General features: G+C 43.0%; 2 protein-coding genes across 2 annotated transcripts in view; both read right to left on the minus strand.

The window, feature by feature from the left end:
* Window positions 1-27,972, minus strand: part of LOC144891290 (uncharacterized) — a 981,422-nt gene that overhangs the window by 450,478 nt on the left and 502,972 nt on the right. The gene's annotated exons all lie outside the window — the stretch shown is intronic.
* The window catches only part of LOC137434335 (intermembrane lipid transfer protein VPS13D), a gene marked incomplete at its 3' end in the record, with an annotated part of 220,793 nt that overhangs the window by 127,477 nt on the left and 65,344 nt on the right, over window positions 1-27,972 (minus strand). Inside the window, 7 exon segments of the mRNA XM_078784227.1 lie at window positions 1,146-1,534; window positions 1,804-1,927; window positions 7,237-7,346; window positions 7,542-7,685; window positions 8,397-8,469; window positions 15,612-15,742; window positions 25,480-25,653. Of these exon segments, the coding sequence (XP_078640353.1) occupies window positions 1,146-1,534; window positions 1,804-1,927; window positions 7,237-7,346; window positions 7,542-7,685; window positions 8,397-8,469; window positions 15,612-15,742; window positions 25,480-25,653 (1,145 nt within the window).

The raw sequence follows: 27,972 nt of genomic DNA on the forward strand, positions 1-27,972 counted from the left end.
AGGGAGATCTTGTGCGACCTGTAGGAATATTTGGGGGACAGAGCCCAGAGAGAGCTGGGGGAGCAAGGCCGGAGAGGAGTCTGTAGAAGACAGAAAGACCACCAACCTGCCTGCAGTGAGTGAGTGAGTGAGTGAGTGAGTGAGTGAGTGAGTGAGTGAGTGAGTGAAAGGCCCTCGGAGTTAGCTTCATCACAGGAGATTCCAATGATTCTGAAAGCTTTGGTTTCAACAGCGTGAAGCAGCGCTAGGTGTGAGGCAGGAGCACCAGCCCAGAGGGTAGAACAGTATTCCATTGAGCTGTGGATGAAAGCCTTGTTTGTGGTGAGGAGCTCAGGTGTGCCAAGGAAGGACTTCGCACGACGGAGGATGCCCAGTCGGTGTCTGGCTTTGGAGGCCAGCTTGGAAATGTGGTTTTCCCAGGAAAGATCATTGCAGATAGTGAGACCCAGGAGTTTGAATGACTGATCTTCCTCAAGAGGATTAATAAGAAAGTAAGGTAAAACATAACCTCCATCCAAAAGCTTGAGTGACAGAACTTCTTGGAGAGGATTGTTCAGAAAGTAGATGGGAGGGTTGTCCAGTCGGTCTTTTCGGAGAGACATGGTAAGAGTGTGAGATTTGTCAGGATTGAAAGCCATGTTCCACTTGTTTGACCAGTCTGTGATTTTGTCCAGGTCTGCAGAGAGTGAGGATCCTGCACACTGTCGATCTGTAGGATGAGGAATGAAGCGGCAGAAAGTGGAGTCATCAGCAAAGAGAAAGAGGATTTTCCAGAGTCGGAGAGATCATTGATGAAGACCAGAAAAAGCACAAGGCCCAGAACAAGAAGGGGGGTGAGCCTGAACAAGAACAAGAAGGGGAGTATCTTTCAATTGTGAAGAATCACTAAAAAATTAAAAACCACTTGTATCCAGATCTGGACTTTCAGCAAAATATAATAAATTCCTTCTTGTCACACACCCAACCTGTCCACCAAGTTTCATTCGAATCCATCCATAACTTTTTAAGATATTATGCTAACAGACAGGCAAACAGACAAAAAACCAAACAGGGGTGAAGACATAACCTCCATCCACCTTTGGTGGTGGAGGTAATAAGATAACAAAAGGGCATTTCTGCATGTTTGCTAAATACTTCGTGCTTACCATGATTTGGAATGCAGAAAACTCGAGGCGGTACTGCTCGCAGCATGCTCTCTCAAGCCGTTCCCTTAGATCTGAAGGTGACACGCCAGTTGAAGGTGGCTTCTGTGACTTAATTTGGACCATTGTTACTGACTCTGTAACTGGAGGATTAGGCTGGTTACTATGACAAGGAGAACTTGATGCTTGATCATTATCAGACTCTGATTGTGGACTGTTAGGAGCGGTGGAATACGGAGTCAGAAATTCATCATCATCATCATCATCATCATCATCATCATCATAATCATCATAATCGACTGTGAACATGCTTTTGGCCCTTTCGCTTTTCTGTTCTTCATCTTTTGTTTCTGTTGGCGCTGTCTTTGCTGTCATTATCTTTAACATGTCGTCTGCAAAAGCACACAAAATAAATGCACACAATGTTGTCTTTTTTCCAACTTCAGTTCAATAATGTCATAAAGTAAATATTTAGCTTGATTTATAATGCCTATGCTAGGCTAGATGTATATTTGCTGTTAATTACCCTTAAGACATACATCTTTCAAAGCAGTTTACAAAATTAAACTCGGACCAAAACTCCTGGCATGTGAAATGGTAATTCCATTGAACGTGGCATATTGTCAACAAAAACACAGGCCTGATGATCTGAAAGTTGCACCTGAATGCTGATTTGTAAGTAGCAGGTGACCAAGGTCCACTATGACAACAGGAGAATCAGGTGAGGAAAAATCTTCTGGAAAGGTGAGTTGTGGGGCAGCAATGTCTAGCCGCACACTCCACACCTGCACAGGAAGTAGGCAAAACAGCTGCGACTCGATGACATCATGTTTGTATTTCTCAAAATTTCTGCAAAAAACTCATCATGTATTTTTTAAATATTTAACTTCACCCTAGAAAAATGGCTGGGATGTCTGCCTATGTGTGTTCACTTTGTCTGGTGAACATCACACAAATTTATAACCCACCTCAAAATAATTGCCAAGAATTTGCAAAGATGACTCCCCTCTGCATGTGGCAAGCAAAACAGTACATACAAATATTCCAGAATGATCAAAAAATTTTAAAAAGTATGCACATGAATGTAACAGCGCACATCATTCAAAAATAATCCGCAGCATTACCACTAGCCATGGTTGCAGAAGCCTTGCATAACCCTCCCAATATTCGCAAACATATACAAATAAATCTTACAATTCAGAGTACATATCTAAAGGGTGTGGTGAAAGTCAGGCCACTGGACCTCAAAACTCTTGATTTTATTCTGTGGGAACATTGGAAGTCAGTCCATAATCAACTGTCCCAAAAATAGAGGAAATGAAGGAGAAAATACGATCTGAGTGTACCAAGATTTATATTAAAATGTGAAGGAATATTCAGCATCGTGTGTGAAACAGATACAGAGGTACATCAATGTTAGTAGTGAAAAGTTGGATAATCTGTTGTAATTTACAGTTTAAAGGTGAAAAAAATTAAGCTAATACTAACATCCAGCAAACCCTGTACATTACAGGAAGTCGATGAACAAACATCACAGCAGACATTACAATGTTGTCTCTTCAACAAACAAGCTGATGAAAAATAATTTCTCATATTCATTCATTTGCATTAATTCATTAATTTTTCCCAGTGTGTACCCTGGTTAGAATAGGTACACCGTATCCCTGCGTGTCGTAAGAGGCGACTAAGAGGGTTGGCGTCAGGAAGGGCATCCGGCCATAAAAACATTGCCTCAAAAAGAGAACCATGATAATTGCAACTACATATGGGCAGGGTACAGCCCGAAGTGGAGATCGGTTTCTGAGGTTTGGGACATGGAATGTAGGGACAATGACAGGGAGATCAGGAGAAGTGGTGGAAGTATTGATCAGAAGAAGAGTGGACATATGTTGTGTGCAAGAGACAAGATGGAAGGGAAGTGGTGTGAGAATGGTGAAGGGTAGGCAGGGACAGAAATACAAGTTTGTGTGGCAAGGGTGCCCGGAGGGCGTGAATGGTGTTGGTGTCCTGTTTTCTGAGGAGTTTGTAGACAGTGTGGTGAGTGTGACCAGAGTGAGTGATAGGTTGATGATGGTGAAAATTATGATTGGAAAACTCTTGGTGAATGTCATCTCGGGATATGCTCCGCAGGTTGGTCGGAGCGATGAAGAGAAGGACAAGTTCTGGGGTGCGATAGAGAAGCTGATGGAAAACGTGAAAGATGAGGAAGTTGTTGTGGTAGGAGGAGACCTAAATGGACATGTGGGAAGGAGTATGGACGGTTTTGAGGGAGTTCATGGGGGTTACGGATATGGTGTGAGAAATGGAGAAGGTGAAAGGATTTTGGAGTTTGCTGATGGAGCTGATTTGTTGATTTGTAATACTCACTTCCAGAAAGAGGATAATAAGTTTGTTACATACACGTCAGGTGGGTCGACGACAACCGTTGACTACCTGATGGTGCGTAGGCGAGATAGGGGGCACCTCCGGGACACAAAGGTGATCCCGGGGGAGGAGGCTGTTTCACAGTACCACTTGGTTGTCTGCGACATAAGGGTGAAAGGTGCGAGGAGAGCTCGGCGGGTGAAGTACCAACCGAGAATGAAGGTGTGGAGGTTGAAAGAGGTGACAGTAAGGGAGGCATTAAAAGAGAGGCTGAGTAGGGTAGAGGATGATGTGGTTGAGCCTGTACGTGGTTGGATGTCAATGAAAGATAGTCTGTTGGGAGCCGTTGGTGAGGTATGTGGATGGACAAAAGGACCACCGAGGCACTCGGAAACATGGTGGTGGGATGAGGAAGTTGGAAAGAGGATTGACGAGAAGAGGAAGAAGTTCAAGGAGTGGCAGAAGGCGAAGGGTACGGGGGCAGAAAAAGCAGAGCATGAAAGTTATAAGGCAGCCAAGAAGGCTGCAAAGAAAGAGGTAGCAAAGGCGCAGGAGGCATGTAGGAAAATGTTCGGAGAAAGCTTGGATTCGGAAGAGGGTCAGAGAGCGGTATTCAGGATTTGCAAAGCAGATAGCGAAAGAGAGGTGTGATGTGATGGGGGTGAGTTGCTTGAAGGATGAAGTGGGACAAATCGTTGTGGACCCAAATGGAATTAAAGGAAGATGGAAAAGATATATGGAAATGCTGTTGAATACAGAGAATGAATGGGACGGCAACATAGAGAGTAACCCAGTTTTAGGACCTGCAGAGAAGCTAACTGAGAAGGAAGTCGAGGAAGCGATAAAAGCAATGAAGAGTAGAAAAGCGGGAAGGCCGACGGGAGTTGTGGGAGATATGTTGAAGGCAGCAGGAGGTTGGGGTGTGAAGAGAATGACAGAGATCTGTAATCTGGTGGTGAAAGAAGGCCGCATTCCAGTGGATTGGGAAATGAGTACCCTCGTCCCTCTATACAAGGGGAAAGGTGACCCTCTGGAGTGTGGCTCGTACCAAGCGATAAAGTTATTGGAGCATGGAATGAAGGTATTGCAAAGGCTGTTGGAGAGGAGGATAAGGAAGAAGGTGAAGATCGACGAAATGCAGTTTGGATTTATGCCAGGAAGAGGCACGACAGACGTGCTCTTTATTGTGAGGCAGTTGCAGGAGAAGTACATGGAGAAGAGGAAGAAGTTGTTTCTTGGGTTTGTTGATCTGGAGAAAGCATTCGATAGGGTTCCACGCGAAGTATTGACATGGGCATTGAGGAAGTTAGGAGTGGAGGAATGGTTGATCAGAGTAGTGATGGCAATGTACAAAAGAGCGCGCACAGCTGTGAGGACGAAGGACGGGAACAGTGGTGAGTTTGAGGTGAAGGTGGGAGTGCATCAGGGGTCGGCACTAAGTCCACTACTATTTGTAGCTGTGATGGAGGTGCTGGCTCAGAACGTAAAGGAGGGTTTACCGTGGGGGTTGTTGTATGCAGATGATCTGGTGTTGATTGTGGAAAGTATGGATGGACTGAACGAAAAGATGAACAAGTGGAAGGAATGTATGGAGACAAAAGGTCTGAAGGTGAATATAGGAAAGACGAAGGTGATGGCAAGCGGTAAAGCATGTGGTGAGGTGGAAAGAACTGGGGAGTGGCCATGTGCTGTGTGCAGGAAGGGTGTCGGAGTGAACTCCATTCAATGTACAATGTGCGCTGAGTGGGTTCATCAAAAATGTAGTGGTCTGAGAGGGTCATTAACCAGTGTGACAGCTACATTCAAATGTAAGGTGTGCACAGAGGGAGCTGCAGATGGAGGAAATGTTGAGTTGGATCTTGGAGATGGCATGGAGCTGGAAGGTGTGAAAACATTTTGCTACCTCGGAGACATGCTGAATGGAGCAGGTGGATCAGACTCGGCAACGGTTGTAAGAGTGAGATGTGCATGGAAGAAGTTTCGGGAACTGAGTGGCGTGCTGATGAGGAGGGGAGTGTCATTGAAGCTGAAGGGAAAGGTGTACGCTGCTTGTGTGAGAAGTGTTATGATTTATGGGAGCGAGACATGGGTAATGAACGTAGAGCAGCAACGAAGGTTGGAAAGGGTGGAAATGCGAATGGTTCGACGGATGTGCGGAGTATCGTTGAGAGAGAGGAAGACAAATGATGAATTGCGAAAGATGATGGGAATAGAGCCTGTGATTGATGCTGTGAAGAGGAACAGGTTGAGATGGTGTGGTCATGTGTTGAGGAAGGATGAAAGTGACTGGTTGAGAAGTGATGGAAATGAATGTAGAAGGAAGTAGAGGACGGGGAAGACCGAGAAAGACTTGGCTAAAGATGGTGGAAGAAGAAATGCGGGCAAGGGGGTTAACAAGGAGAGATGCAGAAAATAGGGCAAAATGGAGAAGATTGTCATGGGGACTGCAAGGCTAACCCCTGCTCTAGCAGGGAAAATGGCCTTAAAATGCATGTTGTTGTGTTGTTGTATTCATTAATTTGCAGGTTTTATTGTGGTTTCTTGTAATTTGCATTAATGTAACTGATGGTAATTCAAAAATTAATTATTATTTCCTGTACAAAAATCCACAACATATTTCCAGCATATTTTCAATGTGGTATGTGGATATTACTAGCACATGATAACACTAGAACGGCACTCAGTAGAGCGCATACCTCCGCCAGGCTGAACAGTTTACGTTTTGTATCCCACTGATAGGTCGCATCTGGATCCGTACCTGAACCAAAATCGAATCGGCTAGTTCTTGTCACTTAACCAAGTCATCCACCAAGTTTTATCATAACTCTTCCACAACGTTTTTTAAATATCATGATATGTATCGTTTTTAGCCCCATCTCTCAATGGTGAAGAATCCCTTGAAGAATTTTAAAAAATTCTCGGATCCGGATTCAGATTCGGATCTTCACCAAAATCAAATCAATTCGTCCTCGTTACACACCCAACCTGTCCACCAAGTTTCATCCAAATCGGTGCATAACGTTTAAGGATATCGTGCTATATATAGTTTTTAGTCCCATCTGTCAATGGTGAAGAATCACTTTCGTAATTTAAAAAACATTCTCACATCAGGATACAAATTCGGAACTTCACCAAAATCGAATCATTTCGGCTTTGTCAAAGACCCAACCTGTCCACCAAATCTCATCCGAAACCGTCCACACCTTTTTGAGATATCATGTTCAGAGACAGCAAACAGCCAGGAGTGAAAACATAACCTCAGTCCACATTTGGTGGTGGAGGTAATGAGGTTTGATGAATATGTGAATAAAAGGCAGTGTGGGTGAGGCAGAGTGCTGAAGACATTTTACATTGATTAAAAAAGTGAATGAACAGTACAGAACAAAGTGCATCGCATGAGATCAATTTAGTAAACTTCAGCAAACAAGTGCCGTGTTGTGCTGCTGCAATTTCATTATTGTGCACTTGCATTCAACATTCTACATCGAAAATGTTCATACTTTGACATTTCATAAATCACACTTATTGTGCACTCTACTTTGTGTCCCTTGTCTTACAAACAAGGATTATCAAATCGAAATTTGCATTAAACAAATGCAAAGCAAAAAAAAAAAAAAAAAAAACTCCCGACATGAGTTACCTTTATGTGTCATGGATTTTCACCTGAAATAAGTTTTTCCCAAAAATATGGAAAAGAAAAAGGAAGTCCTTTGGAGGTTTCCAAACTCACCATGCTTCCCCCCTCAACAACATGACCGAGAGTTTGCCGAATCCCAGCTGTTGTTTGGTGTTTGAGTCGATCAAGCTGCTGCAGACTCATTCCTGACTGATCTCTTAGGCCTTTAAGGAAAAGTCAAAAATATATATTAAAAAACAGAGGTTACAAAAATCCCATTGCAATTTAATTTATCATATTTTTTAAAAAAAGAGAATGCAGTATGTAATTTCTTTTTAAACCACTGACATACTGCTCTATATCAGTTTTTCGATTTAATCCAAGAATTCATTTACCTGCCCAACTGTTTAGGAACTGACCTGAGAGGCCAAGGAAGTCAATAACATTTCTCATAACACGTTTGCTGTAAATTATGTTCAGTGGCTGAGAATCAACCTCAACTCGCCGATCGTGGCTCCTCCGGTGGCTCCAACACCACTCGTACAGAACACTTAGCAAGGAATCTGCACAAACACGTACATTGTAATATGTTGCTTCAAAAGTTGTCACATTAAAAACTAGAACAGCACACTGTAGAGCACATACCTCCGCCAGACTGAACAGTTTATGTTTTGTATCCCATTGAGAGGCCGGATCTGGATTCGGACCTGAACCAAAGCCTAATCGGCTTGTTCTTGTCACCTAACCAACTCATCCCCTAAGTTTTGTCATAACTCGTCCACAACTTTTTTAAACATCATATTATGTATCGTTTTTGGCTCCGTCTCTGAATGGTGAAGAATCACTTCAAAATTAAATAATTATCATATCCGAATCCAAATTCAGATATTCACCAAAATCTAATCGATTAGACCTTGTCACACACAAAACGTGTCCGCAAAGTTTCGTCCAAACCCGTCCATAACTTTTTCAAATATCCTGCTATATATCGTTTTGGCCCCATCCCCCAATGGTGAAGAAGCACTTAAAAAGTTCTACTAGCCGGATCGGAATCCGGATATTCACCAAAATCTAATCATTTCTTCCTTGTTACATGTGCTACCTCTCCACCAAATTTTGTCCAAATCCGTCCACAACTTTTTGAGATACCTTGTTCACAGACAAACCAACAAACATACAGACAGGGTTGAAAACATAACCTCCATCCACCTTCTTTGGCGGAGGTAATTAAAGTCTCTTCACTCTACCTTACATGCTCAGCTTAGCATACATACTTGTCTGTGAAGATGGAGTTTCTGCTCGTAAACCCAAACCAGGTGATACTCCACTCTCTGCTCGTACCCGATCCTGTGAAACAAAACAATTGTACACAATAAACTACCTTACATGGCCAGACATGTAACACTGTTTTCTTTTTCTTTTTTCCCCAAGTTAATGGCACTTATGAGCACCTTGCATAAGTTTAAGAAATACATAAAATATAAAACGAGAAGCATCATCAAAATATTAAATAATAGCAGAAATTACAGATTATGATAAACATCAATGCCTTGTTTCAACTAGGAAAGTTCAGAATCTCTCGACACTGGAACCAAGTAGAGGCAGAACCAAGCTCATCCATATTCTATTCACATATATCACAAGTTTTAAGGATGTCTTATGTTATTTTGAAGTGCTGTGTTGCAATGATATTAATAAACAAGTACAAATACATTCAAAGTACACCGCCCCATGCCAAATAATTGAATATGCTGCAGCGCGGCATTGCCGGGGCGCCTCCGGCGCCCGGCAATACCGCAGTGCAGCTCATTGAGGCTGCATTGGGAGTGAAAGGTGTACACTAATTGATTGATTAATTGTATAATTAAAATCAATAAAAGATTATCACAAAATATTTTCATAATCAATTGGCTAATCGCATAACTAAACCACTAGTGCTTCATCCGAAGATGTATCTTTTAGAAATTTAATTAAATAAGTCATTTATAAAAAATTAAATAATTAATTGATTACTCAATAAATAATTAATCGATTAATCAATAAATACTTAATAGATGAAATGATTAATCAATAAATCAAAAATATCCTTGATAGCCACATCACTTGGTCACTCATGTCCAAATATTAGCTTCCCAGCTCAAAAGGTGCCTGAGATATTGGCCAAATGAGAAAGAAAATAAATAAATGATTAATAATGAAAATAAATAAATAATAATCATAAAAAAATTAAATTATTAATCAATTTGGTCAGAGAACACATAAACTACCACTATTTCATCAGAATCTGTAACTTTAAAAAAAAAAATTTTTTTGTCATTAATCGAATAATTAAATAATTAATCGATTAATTGATTAATTAATAAATCAAAAATATCCTTTGCAGCCAAATCACCTGGTCATTGGCATGTCCAAATATCAGCTTCCTAACTCAAAAGGTGCCTGAGTTAATAATGGTCAGAAGAGAAATGAAATTTAATTAATTAAATAAGTACTTAATTAAAAGCTAATAATTAAATAACTCCTCAATTAATTGTTTATTCAAAAAACAAAAAATACCGTATTTGACAAAGGACTTGCTCACTACTGTGCCGAAATTTCAGCTTCCTAGCTCAAAGGATGGCTGAGATATCGTCCGGACAACCAAGAAAGAAAACAAACAAGTACACATACATTCAAAGTACACCGCCCCATGCCAAATAATTAAATATGCTGCAGCGCGGCATTGCCGGGGCGCCTCCGGCGCCCGGCAATACCGCAGTGCAGCTCATTGAGGCTGCATTGGGAGGGAGAGGTGTACACTAATTGATTGATTAATTGTATAATTAAAATCAATAAAAGATTATCACAAAATATTTTCATAATCAATTGGCTAATCGCATAACTAAACCAGTAGTGCTTCATCCGAAGATGTATCTTTTAGAAATTTAATTAAATAAGTCATTTATAAAAAATTAAATAATTAATTGATTACTCAATAAATAATTAATCGATTAATCAATAAATACTTAATAGATGAAATGATTAATCAATAAATCAAAAATATCCTTGATAGCCACATCACTTGGTCACTCATGTCCAAATATTAGCTTCCCAGCTCAAAAGGTGCCTGAGATATTGGCCAAATGAGAAAGAAAATAAATAAATGATTAATAATGAAAATAAATAAATAATAATCATAAAAAAATTAAATTATTAATCAATTTGGTCAGAGAACACATAAACTACCACTATTTCATCAGAATCTGTAACTTAAAAAAAAAAAATTTTTTTGTCATTAATCGAATAATTAAATAATTAATCGATTAATTGATTAATTAATAAATCAAAAAATATCCTTTGCAGCCAAATCACCTGGTCATTGGCATGTCCAAATATCAGCTTCCTAACTCAAAAGGTGCCTGAGTTAATAATGGTCAGAAGATAAATGAAATTTAATTAATTAAATAAGTACTTAATTAAACGCTAATAATTAAATAACTCCTCAATTAATTGATTATTCAAAAAACAAAAAATACCGTATTTGACAAAGGACTTGCTCACTACTGTGCCGAAATTTCAGCTTCCTAGCTCAAAGGATGGCTGAGATATCGTCCGGACAACCAAGAAAGAAAACAAACAAACAAGAAAACAAGAAAACAAACAAGAAACCAGAGTGAAAACTGAGTACTCTCTTTCAGCGTGCGTCACTGCCGAGCCCCCTTTGGTGCCCGGCAATGACGATTTGCAATGCCTGGAGATGGCATAGGAAAGGAGCGGTGTACAACAAGCAAGAAAACAAACAAGAAAACAAACAAGTACAAATACATTCAAAGTACACCGCCCCATGCCAAATAATTGAATATGCTGCAGCGCGGCATTGCCGGGGCGCCTCCGGCGCCCGGCAATACCGCAGTGCAGCTCATTGAGGCTGCATTGGGAGTGAAAGGTGTACACTAATTGATTGATTAATTGTATAATTAAAATCAATAAAAGATTATCACAAAATATTTTCATAATCAATTGGCTAATCGCATAACTAAACCACTAGTGCTTCATCCGAAGATGTATCTTTTAGAAATTTAATTAAATAAGTCATTTATAAAAAATTAAATAATTAATTGATTACTCAATAAATAATTAATCGATTAATCAATAAATACTTAATAGATGAAATGATTAATCAATAAATCAAAAATATCCTTGATAGCCACATCACTTGGTCACTCATGTCCAAATATTAGCTTCCCAGCTCAAAAGGTGCCTGAGATATTGGCCAAATGAGAAAGAAAATAAATAAATGATTAATAATGAAAATAAATAAATAATAATCATAAAAAAATTAAATTATTAATCAATTTGGTCAGAGAACACATAAACTACCACTATTTCATCAGAATCTGTAACTTTAAAAAAAAAAATTTTTTTGTCATTAATCGAATAATTAAATAATTAATCGATTAATTGATTAATTAATAAATCAAAAATATCCTTTGCAGCCAAATCACCTGGTCATTGGCATGTCCAAATATCAGCTTCCTAACTCAAAAGGTGCCTGAGTTAATAATGGTCAGAAGAGAAATGAAATTTAATTAATTAAATAAGTACTTAATTAAACGCTAATAATTAAATAACTCCTCAATTAATTGATTATTCAAAAAACAAAAAATACCGTATTTGACAAAGGACTTGCTCACTACTGTGCCGAAATTTCAGCTTCCTAGCTCAAAGGATGGCTGAGATATCGTCCGGACAACCCCCTTTGGTGCCCGGCAATGACGATTTGCAATGCCTGGAGATGGCATAGGAAAGGAGCGGTGTACAACAAGTACACATACATTCAAAGTACACCGCCCCATGCCAAATAATTAAATATGCTGCAGCGCGGCATTGCCGGGGCGCCTCCGGCGCCCGGCAATACCGCAGTGCAGCTCATTGAGGCTGCATTGGGAGGGAGAGGTGTACACTAATTGATTGATTAATTGTATAATTAAAATCAATAAAAGATTATCACAAAATATTTTCATAATCAATTGGCTAATCGCATAACTAAACCAGTAGTGCTTCATCCGAAGATGTATCTTTTAGAAATTTAATTAAATAAGTCATTTATAAAAAATTAAATAATTAATTGATTACTCAATAAATAATTAATCGATTAATCAATAAATACTTAATAGATGAAATGATTAATCAATAAATCAAAAATATCCTTGATAGCCACATCACTTGGTCACTCATGTCCAAATATTAGCTTCCCAGCTCAAAAGGTGCCTGAGATATTGGCCAAATGAGAAAGAAAATAAATAAATGATTAATAATGAAAATAAATAAATAATAATCATAAAAAAATTAAATTATTAATCAATTTGGTCAGAGAACACATAAACTACCACTATTTCATCAGAATCTGTAACTTAAAAAAAAAAAATTTTTTTGTCATTAATCGAATAATTAAATAATTAATCGATTAATTGATTAATTAATAAATCAAAAAATATCCTTTGCAGCCAAATCACCTGGTCATTGGCATGTCCAAATATCAGCTTCCTAACTCAAAAGGTGCCTGAGTTAATAATGGTCAGAAGATAAATGAAATTTAATTAATTAAATAAGTACTTAATTAAACGCTAATAATTAAATAACTCCTCAATTAATTGATTATTCAAAAAACAAAAAATACCGTATTTGACAAAGGACTTGCTCACTACTGTGCCGAAATTTCAGCTTCCTAGCTCAAAGGATGGCTGAGATATCGTCCGGACAACCAAGAAAGAAAACAAACAAACAAGAAAACAAGAAAACAAACAAGAAACCAGAGTGAAAACTGAGTACTCTCTTTCAGCGTGCGTCACTGCCGAGCCCCCTTTGGTGCCCGGCAATGACGATTTGCAATGCCTGGAGATGGCATAGGAAAGGAGCGGTGTACAACAAGAAACCAGAGTGAAAACTGAGTACTCTCTTTCAGCGTGCGTCACTGCCGAGCCCCCTTTGGTGCCCGGCAATGACGATTTGCAATGCCTGGAGATGGCATAGGAAAGGAGCGGTGTACAACAAGAAACCAGAGTGAAAACTGAGTACTCTCTTTCAGCGTGCGTCACTGCCGAGCCCCCTTTGGTGCCCGGCAATGACGATTTGCAATGCCTGGAGATGGCATAGGAAAGGAGCGGTGTACAATAGTCAAGGAATATGTTGTCATAATCAGCAATTCTTTGTAAACAACTTACCACAAATCACACCTCCATACCCAATTTGGCTAAACAGGTACATGACTTTGTATAAAAAAAAAAAAATTTTAAACCACCTTTAGAGGCAATTTTTCCCCGCAAAGCGGGGGTTGGCCTTTTTCGGGTACCGTGGTTGTTGTTTTTTTGGTCCCCTTTTTGAAGCAATGTTTTACGGCCGGATGCCCTTCCTGCCGCCAACCCTGTTTGTCGCCTTTTACGACAAACAGAGGAATTACCAGTGAACTGGTACTCAATTAGCCGACCTCGGAAGGATGACAGGCTGAGTCAACCCCCCTGGCGTTAATTCAGCGATCGACCGGGATTCGAACCCAGGATCCTAGGATCCTAAGCTGGCACCCTAGCCGCTAAGCCAACACCAGGCTGAAAGGAAACTTTGTATGAAAGATCAAAAGGCCGGAGATGACAGACATTAAGTACACCATCACAGCTAACACATATCATTGAAGGCAATTCAAAATTAGAATCTGCTAGATTTCAGGGGGGAAAACCTGATATTGTCATGTTTGCTGAAATGCCTGTGTCAGGCAGCTTTTGCATTGCAATGCACATTTAACATGTACAAAGTTAATTGCGAGATTAAAGCAAGATGTTATAGCAACTCCACAAGCCTCGACTTTGTATACAAAAACAAAAGTACAGTACCACAATCAACTAGCAAGTTCACCAGTAACTCCTAAGGCACATTGGAAGAAAAAAACCTGAAAAGTATGCAGGAAAACAATTAAATAAATGTCAACACGTAACAGTCAAGAGTCGTGGTCATTCAAATGAATTTCCTTTTCTGCTGCTCCCTGTCAATGTCAATATCATGGCTGTTGTAACCTAACAGCTTGATGATCAAGTGCATGTGATAAAGCGTAGTGATTAAACACTTATTGTTCTCCTCCTCTTCCCTTTATAAGGGGTGAGGTCCGATGGCACCAAGCTCCTACCCTGCCTTGACCACTGTACTCCTCCACTCCCCTCTGTCATCAGCCAACTCTCTCCACCCTCCAACCACCCCCACCTTACTGATATCCATCTTCACACAATCCTGCCATCTAAACCATGGTCCCCCTCTTTTCCTCATACCTTGTTCCCTCAACCTATCCGGTTTCTTTGCCATTCTCGCTTCCTTCATCCGCACCAAATGTCCAGCTCATCTCCACAGCATTCCAGCAATCTCCCAGATCTCCCACCAATCTCATCTGCACACCAATGTCCTCCCCCTCGGTTCATCCATTCTCCTTCTACCCACCCTCTTCACTCCCTCAATCCTCCTGACCCAGTTGTTCTCGCAAACCTGCAGCCTCTGTTGTTGTCTCTTTGTCAGTGCCACAGTCTCCAGACCGTAAAGGTAGGCCGGCGTTACACAAGACATCACAGCCTTTCATTTCAATCTCCTTGAAATCTTTGTCTGCCATTACACCCTCCTCCATACATTCACATCCATCTGAATCCTCCTCTGCACCTCTGACTTACCATCCCCGGTCACTGTTCCACTCATATACTCAAACCTATTTCCTTCTCTGATCTCATTCCCTTCTAACCTAATATTCATTTATTTTCTCTGCTGCCTGACCCACATCACCTCCATCTTCTGCCCACGTTTCTCAAATGCTTCCTTCCACTTCCCCAGTACTTCCTACATCTGCAGCGCATTCTTGACCATAACAGACAGATTGTCTGCATACAATATCCTTCCCAGAATATTTTTCAGGTTCACCTTCCTGCTTACCAGCTCCATCACCATGAAAAATAGGAGTGTGCTGCGAGCGCTTACCTGCCTCAAACTGATGTTCTCATTGACCTACTCCAACAATCCCTGCACCAAACAAAACACTTCCCTTCATTCCCTTATACATCCCTTCCACCAACCTAACTTCTGCTTTGGCACTCCCATCCATCTTAGTGTCGCCATCACCATCTCTCTCAGGCCAGTGTCATAGCCTTCTCCAGATCCACAAATCCCAATGCCATTTTCAATAAAACTATTCCACACAATAACACTATTTCAATGACATCATCAATCACATTATTCATGCAGGAACTAACTGGTGCCACTCCAAGATGTCCATATGCAGAACTACTTTTCCTGGTTCAATATTAGTTTGTGATGGATTCTGGTGAGTGGAGAGACTGCAGGAACCATGAAGGCATGGTGTTAACCTGCTGGCAGTAGTCAAGCACAAGATTAAGAACATCATGAAGATTAGAATTTCACCAAAGATTATATATGAAGAAGCAAGGAAATAACCATCATTATGTGCATATTTATTATTGTACCATTTTAGGTGCAATAAGAGGCATGCTGTAATTTCCAACATCATGTAGGTCTCGCAAGTACACAGCACCTAGCTTCGCATCCAATCTCGAGCATGAGGCACGGGGACACGACTCCCAGTTCACCTGCACACCTGTAAAGCACATGTATCATCAGTCTTCCTGTTCTTGCTGAGTTCATTCAGTTTGTGTGCAGCTTTTGCACGCCCATGTATGTCATCCTCCCACCCCCTTGATCTCAATCTCACTCTCACTTCCACTCTGTTGTTGGTGCTTCCCCCTTAAATATCGCGGGTTTGAATACTGTAGGTTTTGAGCAATCGCAGCAAATCCTTTATGTACCAAATTAGTTATTGCGGGTTTAATTTTGACATATCATGGTTTTTGAACTGAGTTGCGATTGCTATCGCGCACCATGAGGCTTCCGTACACCCCTAATAATGGAATGATGCCGAAGTGTGCACTGATAGACAAAAGCGATTCTTTTAATTTTATTTATTTGCTGGTTTACAGAGCTGCAGAAAGATTTATAAAAGAAGCACATCAACAGATTACAAAGGAAAACGATATAAAGAAGAACCCAAATGCTCAGACAACCTTGAAGCTAATGTGTCCCTTGATATCCCACAAATTAGATATGATGTCTTTTTCCGATTTGTGATTTATGAAGTAGGTAATTTTGCGATTAAAAGTCGAAATCTCCTTCTTCACACTTAGCCATGATGTTACACTCAGAAGTTGACTGCCATTTTCGTATTGTCTATGGGTTACATCGCGGTATGATTCAACTCGAACGGCAAATTATTTTCGAATTTCCACAAATATGCCTTGTCTATGCGTCCTGGAGGCAGTAGTTATAGAAGGTGACATGCTTTCATGCTACACCAATGGCCGGAAGATCCTAAGTTTGCCAGAAATTGGACGAAGTTGGCCCGAGTGTGGATCGAGCCTACAAGATGTTCGCTTTTGTGCTCGGAACATTTTACAGAGCACTGTTATGAAACAACAGAGATGGCTAGACCTTGTGGTTACCCGCCATGATTGAGAAGGGATCCCTTCCCCACAATTAAGTGGAAGACACCCGTCGCTCGAAAACCCTTTCTAACAGCCGTCACCCCAACAATACCCACCACCACCGCCACGCTACCCGCTTCCCCCACAATCCCCCATCAAACATCACCCAAACAATGTCCACCAAAACCACCACACCCCCTCCTCCTAACACCATTTCCCCCCACTACTGTTGTGGGACATCGTCACAGCACAACACAGAACAAACACAGCAGTACACAGCATGACACGGACATGGCAATACACACACGGGCATGACCCACACAGGCGCCATGGAAATGGCACGGTACGACCACAGACACAAATGGCATTCCAGGAAAGTATGAACCAGGATCATCCCATAACATAAAGGACACCTGTCAGCCTGCGACAGTGGGACAAAGCATTAATTCGCAATTTTGTCGGCGGTGTCCGAGTGTGTGTGGGTGGTGTCAGCTGGGCGATGACGGGTATTTCTGCCAGAGTAAAATAACTAATTTATTAATTAATACAAATCCCTTATAAACCGTCAATTGAACAGAAAAGCAAACCCTACCAATCTGTAGTGAACATACGTTTTCATCTGCATTAACACCTCCATTGTCGCCATCGTCGTTTGAATTACTCGCATAAGGGTCAAAACGATACGGCTCCATAATTCCCCCGAAAGAATTTCCACAAATTTTGTCTCCAATAGTTTCTTCAAAACCCCACTGATCCGTTTCAACATACTGAGGACCATCTAAGCTGCCATTTTTTTGTATACTTAGTTGAGGCTCATATAAGAGCTAACACATCTATTATATATATAAAACACAGTTTGTGTGTGTGTGTGTGCGTGTGTGTGTGTGTAATGTTACCGATAGACTCCGAAACGGAGAGGCTCACGTGCTTGATATTTGGCATAGACATGGCCATTGAGCCTGGGACGAACATGGCTGAGACCATATTTGACGAGATACATATTTTTTATTCATGTTTACCTCAGCGCATTTCAGCGAAGTACCCGCTAATCTCAGCCAGTGCGAGCAGCTCGCTGATTCGCTCAGAGCGATCACGTGATGTTCCATCCCGTCACACGTCACACGTTTGCACGTAATTCACACGTTTGCACGTAATTCAGGGCGAAAAGCCATTGCGTTTTTCACCTTTATGCGACCGTGTTTTGTGTCGATTTTGTGCGATATGAATTAAATTTTAATTCATATTTCGTGTTTACGAATTCGAATACGAAGGATTTCCCCTTTCCCCTTTCGATTTCGAATACAAATCGAATACGAGCTTGAGTCGAGAGGGCGCATGTACGGGTTGGGAATGTACGGGTTGGGAATGTACGGGTCTCCCCTCCCCCACCCGGCAATGCCGGGTACTTCTGCTAGGATCACGTAATGTTCCAACTTTGCCGCCATAAATCTCAGTTATGCGTTCGCACGTAATTCGGTTTTTTCACATTTCAGCGAGGAACATTGCCATTCACACCACAGAGGTTTTTTTTCACTTTCATCTGATATTTGTGATTTATTTCAAACAAACTGTATTTCCCATCTACACGGCCATGTATTCCTATTAACGTTATGTAAAGTACATAAATTGTGTGGATTACATCATTTCTGGATGTGATCAATTGCCAGTAACCATCTATATCCCTCCCCTCCCCCTCCCCTTCCCCCTCCCCCTCCCCCTCCCTTCCCCCTCCACCCTACCCTCTCCCCTTTCCCCTCCCCTCCCCCTCCCTTTCCCCCATGCCCCTCCCTTTCCCCCCTACCCCTTCCTTTCTGCCCTACCCCTTCCCCATCCCCCTCCCCCTCCCTTTCCCCCATGCCCCTCCCTTTCCCCCCTACCCCTTCCTTTCTGTCCTACCCCTTCCCCACCCCTCTCCCCCTCCCCTCCCCTGCCCCCTCCCCTCCACCTCCCCCTCCCCTCCCCTGCCCCCTCCCCTCCACCTCCCCCACCCCCTCCACCTTCCCCTCCCCCTCCCCTCCCCCTCCCCCACCCCCTCCACCTCCCCCTCCACCTCCCCCACCCCCTCCTCCCTCCCCCCCGCCCTCCCACTCCTCCCTCCCCCCCGCCCTCCCACTCCTCCCCCACCCCTCCTCCCTCCCCCCCGCCCTCCCACTCCTCCCTCCCCCCCCGCCCTCCCACTCCTCCCTCCCCCCCGCCCTCCCACTCCTCCCTCCCCCCCGCCCTCCCACTCCTCCCTCCCCCCACCCTCCCACTCCTCCCTCCCTCCCACTCCTCTCCCCCTCCCATCCCTCCCCCTCCCCTCCCCCTCACCCCCGTTCCCCTCCCCTCCCCTGCCCCCCACCCTTCCCCCCTCCCCCTCCGCTCCCCCTCCCCTGCCCCCCACCCCTCCCCTTCCTCACCCCTCCCCCTCCCTCCTCCCGCTCCCCCTCCCTTTCCCCCCTCCCCCTACCCTTCCCACTCCCTTCTCCCTCCACCCTACCCTCTCCCCTTTCCCCTCCTCTCCCCCTCCCCCCCCCTTTCCCCCATGCCCCTCCCTTTCCCCCCTTCCTTTCCACCCTACCCCTTCCCCATCCCCCTCCACCTCCCTTTCCCCCATGCTCCTCCCTTTCTGCCCTCCCCTCCAGCCTCCCTCTCCCCTCCCCCCCTCTTCTCCCCTCCCCCCTCTTCCCCCTTCCCTCCCCTCCCCCGCCCGGCAATGCCGGGTACTTCTGCTAGTAGAACATATAACAAAGATATCAGGGGACAAGTGGGTCGAGAGAGGATGCGAGAACAGGGACATCAGGACATCTGTGGAAGAGAGAGGGCTGGGGCGGGGTACATGGGACAAACAAAAACAAGATGGACACTACAGGGACTTTCAAGAAAGAAAACAGGGAATTGGAAGGTGGGCTTAGAATGTATTAACATGGGTAGAAAGGATCATGGCTTTGGATGGGGGAAGATATGAGATGGTGGTGAACAGCTGTTTTAAAGACCTGGAGGGAGGAGTGGGATTGAAGAGAGTGAGGAAGTTTGTTCAGAGGTGGGGAAAAAGAGGAATGAAAGAGTGAAGGTGAGCAGAGAGTCTTGATTTTGGCAGTTTCACCAGAAAAGGGTTGCTGGCAGACCTTATGCATCCTGCAGAAATATTGGAGGGGGACAGAGCACAGACAGAGCAGAGCGTGCAACGCTGGCGAGGAGTCAGTAGAAGACAGAAAGACCACCAACTGCCTGCAGTGAGCGAGTGACAGACCCTCAGAATCAGCTTAATCGCGGGAGATACCAATGATACTAAAAGCCTTGGTTTCTACAGCGTGACGCTGAGATAGGTGTGAGGCAGGAGTACCAGCCCAGAGGGGAGAGCAGTACTTTATCAAGCTGCGGATGAAAGCTTTGTAAGTAATTAGAAGCTCAGTTGTGAAATGCACTGTTTCTCCATGTAAGCCGCCATTTGGATCAAGGGGGGTTCTGAGTGTGACATCAGTGGAAAAATCGAAAATTGACACTTTAGGGCTTTTCTCGGAAATTTATGATTGGCAAAAATAAATAAATAAAATATCCCCTTAATAAAAATAAATAAATAAATAAAATTAGACCGTTATTAATGATTTTCAATGGTTTTCAGAAAAAAACATCTCTGCGTTGTTTAATCTGGTATAATCTCCTTCAAGGTTTAATCTAGTTTAATCTGGTTTAATCAGCAGGAGTTTTTATCTTAAAGCAAATCTATATCGATTTCACATGTTTATTTCAATTGTGATGTGATTATTTTTGGCTGGAGCACACCTTCCTCTATATTTTCTATCCCAGGAAGCTAACACCCTTATTAACACAGAAAACTGCTCCCCGAAATTAAATATCACGGTTTTAAATATCTCAGCATTTTCCAGAAACATAACCCCCGCGATATTTGAGGGTTTACTGGACAAAAACAAGGCATTGTTATTTTCATTTTACTGCATCCAAAACAAAGGAGCCCATTATACTTAAAGTTTGTCTAACTGTTACTGCCCCACAATAGCACACAGGACCTGCATTTTCTGGTTTATCCCCAAAAAATCTTGTCATTAGATTTACTTTAATTTGGAGAAGCTGTGCCTACATCTTCAACATACATTTTTATATCACACCATATATCAGCAATACATTTCGCTACCGTGTAGCAAATTCCAAATCCAAATTCAACTTGGCCATCGGTTAAGCCTTCTGACGAGGCTGTATATTCAAGATGAGGCAAGCATAAATTCATCACATAAAATATGGTATCAGTTAAACTGACAAAAAATACAGAAGACAAACATAACCAAAGAAAATATTTGTGCTTTTTCACACGAGTTCAACAATAACAACAATGAATGAATGAATGAATGATCGTTTTAAGGCCCTTTTCCCCGCTAGAGCAGGGGTTAGCCTTGCGGGCCCCATGACAATCATGGTTCCCTGTTTTGAGGCAATGTTTTTATGGCCGGATGCCCTTCCTGACGCCAACCCTTGGTCGCCTCTTACGATGCGCAGGGATACGGTGTACCTATTCTAAGCCGGGGTACACACCGGGATCATTCATCCCAGCAAGCTGGTACTCATTTTGCCGACCTCGGAAGGATGACAGGCTGAGTCAACCCCCCTGGCGTTAATTCAGCGATCAACCGGGATTCGAACCCAGGATCCTAGGATCCCAAGCCGGCACCCTAACCGCTAAGCCAACACCAGGCTCCCCCTCAATAACAATAACAATAATAAACAATAACAACAATATCAACATTATATTATGATGACCATTGAATTTCAACAATATGCCATTTTTTGGCCAAAAAATATAAGCTTGGCTGCATTGGCATCTAAAATGAGAGTGAAGTTGATCGTGTGCCATCACAAATGTCCAAACTTTCCACCTCAAGCAAAGTTGAAAAATGGCAAACCGTTCCACCAGGAATGACCCAATATAAAAGTTGGAGTTTTTTTTCCATTTTGACTTCTGAGACCCCAATTCCCCACTCCTTGGGCCTTAGGGCATGAACCTGGGGTCAATTCCAAAAAAATTGTTACATATTTCATGCATCCCCCAATGTTGATTGCATATACAAAGTTTCATTAAAAATATTTTAAATTGTGCCCGTAACTCAATTTTTTGATATTTGACCTTTTGACCCTGCAACAGGGTGCAAGACAAAAAATTGCCAAGTGGTGATCATAACTTTCAAGTTTGGTGAATTTTTGAAAAACCGTTTAGGATGACAGTGTGACAGACAGACAGACAGAGCAGATTACAATATCTCCCATTTTTTTTTTTTTTTTATAAAGAGTGGGGATAATAATTTTTAAAACAGCAAAGAATAACTTTTGCATTTCATGGTAGCAGATTATTTTTGTTCAGTCAAATTGATTCAATCAAATTGATTCATTCAATTTGATTTTGAATCAAATTTTGATTCAATCAAATCGATTCATTCCTTCCCTTGCTTGTTGCGACCAACTGTGGCCCCAAATGGCCCAGTTGTCTTTTAAGCTCTGTCACCTCGCTCTTCCATAAACCTTAATTTTATAAGCAAAAACGGCTATTCTGTAAGAAAAACAAAAGACGTTGTGGTTCCACCCCACACACCTCATCCGTCACACAGGCACAAGTCCTTATGTGTGTATGTGCATCAGATCTGTGAACAGGAATTGCATCCAAAATAATATTTGTCACCCTTTAAATCAGAGAGAGAAGCAAATCCACTCTGAAATCATGCTTTACAGCAGAACTTCGGTCACAAATCTTGAATACCAAAATCGGCACAGATTTTGCTAAAATAAAATAATAATAATAATAATAATGCATTTATTTTATATAGCGCTTTTCAGGAAGCCCAAAGACGCTTTGACAGAGTGCAAAACATAATGCATAGCAAAACATAAAGACAATTGCAAAAAAAGAAGAATCGATAGGGAAATATTCAAAGCACAAAGGAGGGAGAAGGAGAAGAGATAGTCAGGGGTTAGATGCTGTGGGTTAAATGTTGAATGCAGTGTTGAACAGGTGGGTCTTGAGTGATGTTTTGAATGTGGTGAGTGAGGAGGAGTCTCTGATGGTGTGAGGTAGCGAGTTCCAGAGGGTGGGAGCAGCGATGGAGAAGGCCCTGTCCCCCCAGGATCTAAATTTGGTCCGGATGGGGGGGGGAGTCAGGAGGTTGGTACCAGCAGAGCGGAGGTTGCGGGTGGGAGTGTGTCTGGAGAGGAGGTCAGCCAGGTAGGATGGGGCCAGGTTATGGAGGGCTTTGTAGGTCAAGAGGAGGATTTTGTACTGGATTCTCTGGGAGATGGGGAGCCAGTGAAGCTTGTAAAGGACGGGGGTGATGTGGTCACGGGTCCGGGAATGGGTGAGTAGACGGGCAGCGGAGTTCTGAATGTATTGGAGTTCATTGGTGATTGTTGAGGGTGAACCATAAAGGAGGCTATTGCAGTAGTCCAGACGGGAAGTGATGAAGGCGTGGATGAGGGTTTCTGCAACCACGGAGGAGAGGGATGGACGGAGACGGGCGATGTTTTTCAGGTGAAAGAAGGCTGTCTTTGTGATCTGTTTAGTGTATTTGTCGAAGGAGAGGGTTTGGTCAAAGATGATGCCAAGATTCCAGATGTGAGGGGAGGTGGATACTGGGAAACCGTCGATGTTGAGGGCAAAGTTATGGGTGGACTTGGTGAGCGTTTTTGGGCCAATGATGATTATTTCAGATTTATCACAGTTAAGTTTGAGGAAGTTGATTTGAAGCCAGGATTTTATTTCAGTGATGCAGTTTGTCAGGATAGAGTGGGTGGCGGTGGAGATGGACTTGGTGGGAGATGAAAAGCTGGATGTCATCGGCGAAGCAGTGGAATTGGAGACCATGACGGCAGATTAAGTGACCGAGGGGGGACAGGTAAAGGATGAAGAGGAGGGGGCCAAGAACTGAACCTTGGGGGACACCATGGGGGAGGGGAGCAGTGGGGGATTTGCAGTTATTGATGGAGATGAACTGACGTCTGTCAGAGAGGTATGATTTAATCCAAGAGAGGGCAGTGCCGGTAATGTTAAAGGTGGTTTCAAGTCGGGTGAGGAGGATGGTGTGATCGATGGTGTCAAAGGCGGCGCTGAGGTCGAGGAGGATGAGAATGTTGAGGTTGCCAGCGTCAGAGGAGAGGAGAAGGTCGTTGGTGATTTTGAGGAGAGCAGTTTCAGTACTGTGGTTGGAGCGGAATCCGGATTGGAATGTTTCATACAGGTTATTGGCAGAGAGGTGATGTTTGAGTTGAGTGGCTACAGCACGTTCCTAAACCTTTGACAGAAAGGGTAGGTTGGAGATGGGTCTGAAGTTGTTTAGGGTGTCAGGGTTTAGTCCAGGTTTTTTCAGAATGGGGGTAACAGCAGCAATTTTGAGGGATGGTGGGACGATGCCTGTAGACAGGGAGGAGTTTATTGTTGCAATGATAAGTGGAGAGAGAGCAGGAAGGGAGGCCTTGACAAAGCTGGAGGGGATGGGGTCAAGAGTGCAGGTGGCAGTTTTCATTCCGATGAGGAGTTCAGAGAGGTCAGTAGGGGAGACTGGGGAGAATTGAGACAGGGGATGGCAGGATAAGGGGGGGCAGGTGGTTTGAGGGGGAGCGGGTGCGGCGGTGGTCAAGCTGTTGTAGATGTTTTCAATTTTGCGTTGGAAGAATGAAAGGAAGGAGATGCAGTTGTCTATTGTGAATGACTGGGTGGTGGTGTTCAGGGGGCTGAGGAGTTTGTTTATTGTAGAGAAGAGTGCTTTTGGGTTTCCGGAGCCAGAGTGGATAATTTGAGAGTAGTAGGCGGAGCGGGCGCGGGAGAGGGCATCTTTATAGTGTTGTATGTGGTCCTTGTAGGCCTGGGAGTGAACTGTGAGACCTGTTTTATTGCGGAGTCTTTCAAGTTGGCGAGCACGAGTTTTCATCAGGCGGAGTTCAGGGGTAAACCAGGGAGCAGAATGGGTGAAAGAAACTGTTTTGGTTTTTATAGGCGCAAGTTGGTCAAGGCAGGAGGAGAGAGTGTGGTTGTAGTAGTCAGTGAGGTCAGAAGGGGTGTGGAGGTCAACGAAGGGAGAAGTGGACATTTTTTCAGAGAGGGTCGATGAGAATGAGGCAGGTGAAAGAGCGTTTAGCTTACGGAAGTTGATAGTGCGATAATGCCTTGGTGCTGGGGTGGGGATGTTGATGGTCAGAGTGATGGCTAGGTGGTCAGAGAGAGTGAGGTCGGAGCCAGAGAGATGGTGCAAAATTAGTCCAGTAGAGCAGACAAGGTCCAAAATGTGACCACGGTTATGGGTAGGAAAGTTGACATGTTGAGTGAGGTTAAAGCAGGTGAGTAAATCAGTGAAGTCAGTGGTTAGCGTGGAGTCAGTGGAGTCCATGTGGATATTGAAATCACCAAGGAGGAGGATTGAGGGGGAGAGGGAACATAGCTGGGTCAGAAAGTAGGAGAAGTCAGACAGGAATGATGGGTGTGGTTTGGGAGGGCGGTAGACAACAGCCATGACTGACTGTGTGTGACCACACTGTGTGTGAAAATCCCCTGGTGCATTTATTATTGGAAATTCTGGAGTTAATTTGAAAAGATCAATATATTTTGTGCTTCACTAAAAATATTACCAAAATGTCAAATATGCTGTTTTTCAATTGAGCCACAATAAATACGAGAGCATTTTCCCAGGTTTACGGTAGTACGCTTAAGAAATGAACAAATGTTTGGTTCGTCTGCCTACTATGTACTACTATGTCTATGCCTACTATGCACTATGCTACTGTGTACTATGTATGTGCTACTACTGTGTACGTCTGTAATGTACTATGCTACTATGCCTACTATGCCTACTATGTCACAGTGTAAGAAGAAAATGTCTCTTACTAGACACAGCCAATTCCACAAAGGCCACAGCTTTGCCATTCTCAACAGATGGCTCTCCCTCCAATGTCAGTGTGGCTGTATCCAGAATGAAGTGGAGGCGAGCAAAGACTGCATCACGTCGACCCAGAGAACGTGAGGCTGTGAGATCCGTGATAACTCCGAGGATTTCCTCATCTACAGAAAAGGGTACAGGAGAAGTGAATGAATACCACTGAAAGAATCAACATTAATTGAAATAACTATGAGAGAACAGTTGAAAATTTAGCTTGGCAAGCCAATTTCAATTGGAAAAATATTTGAACGATTCTTTGATGCTTGGGCAAAAATTTCAAAGACTTATTTTCTCTCAAAGGAGGGTTATTCATAAAATTCTCCGAATCAAACACTCACAAATAGTCCAAGACATGCCAAAACATTTTTTCCAATAAACAAGTATGGTACAGTGTCTTCAGAAAGTATTCACATCCCTTGACTTTTTCACATTTTGTTGTGTTACCGCCTGAATTTGAAATGGATTATATTGAGATTTTTTTGGCACTGATCGACACATAATATCCCATAACGTCAAAGTAGTGTTTTTATTGAAATTTTTACAAATTAATCAAAACGAAACACAGAAATATGTAATTTACATAAGTATTCAACCCGCTGAGTCAATACTTCGTAGAAGCACCTTTGGCAGCGATTACAACTTCGAGTCTTCTTGAGTATGTCTGTATCAGCTCAGCACATCTGGATTTGGAGGGTTTCTCCCATTATTCCTTGCAGATTTGCTCAAGGTCTGTCAAGTTGAACCACCTTTGGAGGCCATTTTTCACCGCAGAGCAGGGGTTGGCCTTTTTCGGGCACCTTGGTCCCCTTTTTGAAGCAATGTTTTATGGCCGGATGCCCTTCCTGCCGCGAACCCTGTTAGTCGCCTCTTGCGACACACAGGAAATTACCAGTGAACTGGTACTCAATTTGCCGACCTCGGAAGGATGACAGGCTGAGTCCCCTGGTGTTAACCCCCCTGGTGTTAATTCAACGATTGACCGGGATTCAAACCCAGGATCCGAGGATCCCAAGCCGGCAACCTAACCGCTAAGCCAACACGAAGGTCTGTCAAGTTGGATGGGAAGAATCAGTGAACAACAATATTCAAGTCTTTCTACAGATGATCAATGGGATTCAAGTCTGGGCTTTAGCTGGGCCACTCAAGGACTTCCACATTCTTGTTATGAAGCCATTACAGTGTTGCTTTGACTGTATGCTTGGGGTCATTGGCCTGTTGGGATGTAAATCTTCACCGCGATCTGTCTTTTGCAATCTGAAGCAGGTTCTCCACAAGGGCTTGCCTGCATTTGGCTCCATTCATTGTTCTCTCTATCGTTACAAATCTCCCAGTCCCTGCTGCTGAAAAGCATGGTGTTAGATGGGTGATGAGCTGTGCTTGGCTTCCACCAGACGTAGGATTTTGCATTCAGGCCAAAGAGTTCAATTTTCGTCTCATCAGACCACATAATATTTTGCCTCATGCTCTCAGAATCTTTCACGTGCCTTTTTACAAACTCTAGGCATGCTCTAATGTGCCCTTTTCTCAGGAGTGGCTGCCTTCTGGCCACTCTCCCATAAAGCCTAGATTTGTGAAGTGCTGCTGAGACTGTTGTCCTTCCGGCACGTTTTCCCATTTCAACCAATGAAATCTGTAGTTCTGTCAGAGTGGTCATTGGGTTCTTGGTCACCTCCCTGACAAAGGACCTTACTGCCCAGTTGCTCAGTTTTGTTGGATGGCCAGCTCTAAGAAGACTCTGGGTAGTTCCATTTTTGGTTCACGAGTTATCAAATAGTCACCATTATATTCGTCATGAGTCCCAAGGATCCCAAGGTCCCAATACAGAGAATGAATGGGATGGCAACATAGAGAGTAACCCAGTTTTAGGACCGGCAGAGAAGATAACTGAGAAGGAAGTTGAGGAAGCGATAAAAGCAATGAAGAGTGGAAAAGCGGGAGGGCCGACGGGAGTTGTGGGAGATATGTTGAAGGCAGCAGGAAGTTGGGGTGTGAAGAGAATGACAGAGATCTGTAATCTGGTGGTGAAAGAAGGCCGCATTCCAGTGGATTGGGAACTGAGTACCCTCGTCCCTCTATACAAGCGGAAAGGTGACCCTCTGGATTGTGGCTCGTACCGAGCGATAAAGTTATTGGAGCATGGAATGAAGGTATTGGAAAGGGTGTTGGAGAGGAGGATAAGGAAGAAAGTGAAGATTGACGAAATGCAGTTTGGATTTATGCCAGGAAGAGGAATGACAGACGCGCTTTTCATTGTGAGGCAGTTGCAGGAGAAGTACATGGAGAAGAGGAAGAAGTTGTTTTTTGGGTTTGTTGATCTGGAGAAAGCATTCGATAGGGTTCCACGCAAAGTATTGACATGGGCATTGAGGAAGTTAGGAGTGGAGGAATGGTTGATCAGAGTAGTGATGGCAATGTACAAAGGAGCGCGCACAGCTGTAACG

The sequence above is a fragment of the Myxine glutinosa genome, chromosome 1, assembly GCF_964187855.1.
Source record: "Myxine glutinosa chromosome 1, kmMyxGlut1.1, whole genome shotgun sequence".
Taxonomy (NCBI): Eukaryota; Metazoa; Chordata; class Myxini; order Myxiniformes; family Myxinidae; genus Myxine; species Myxine glutinosa.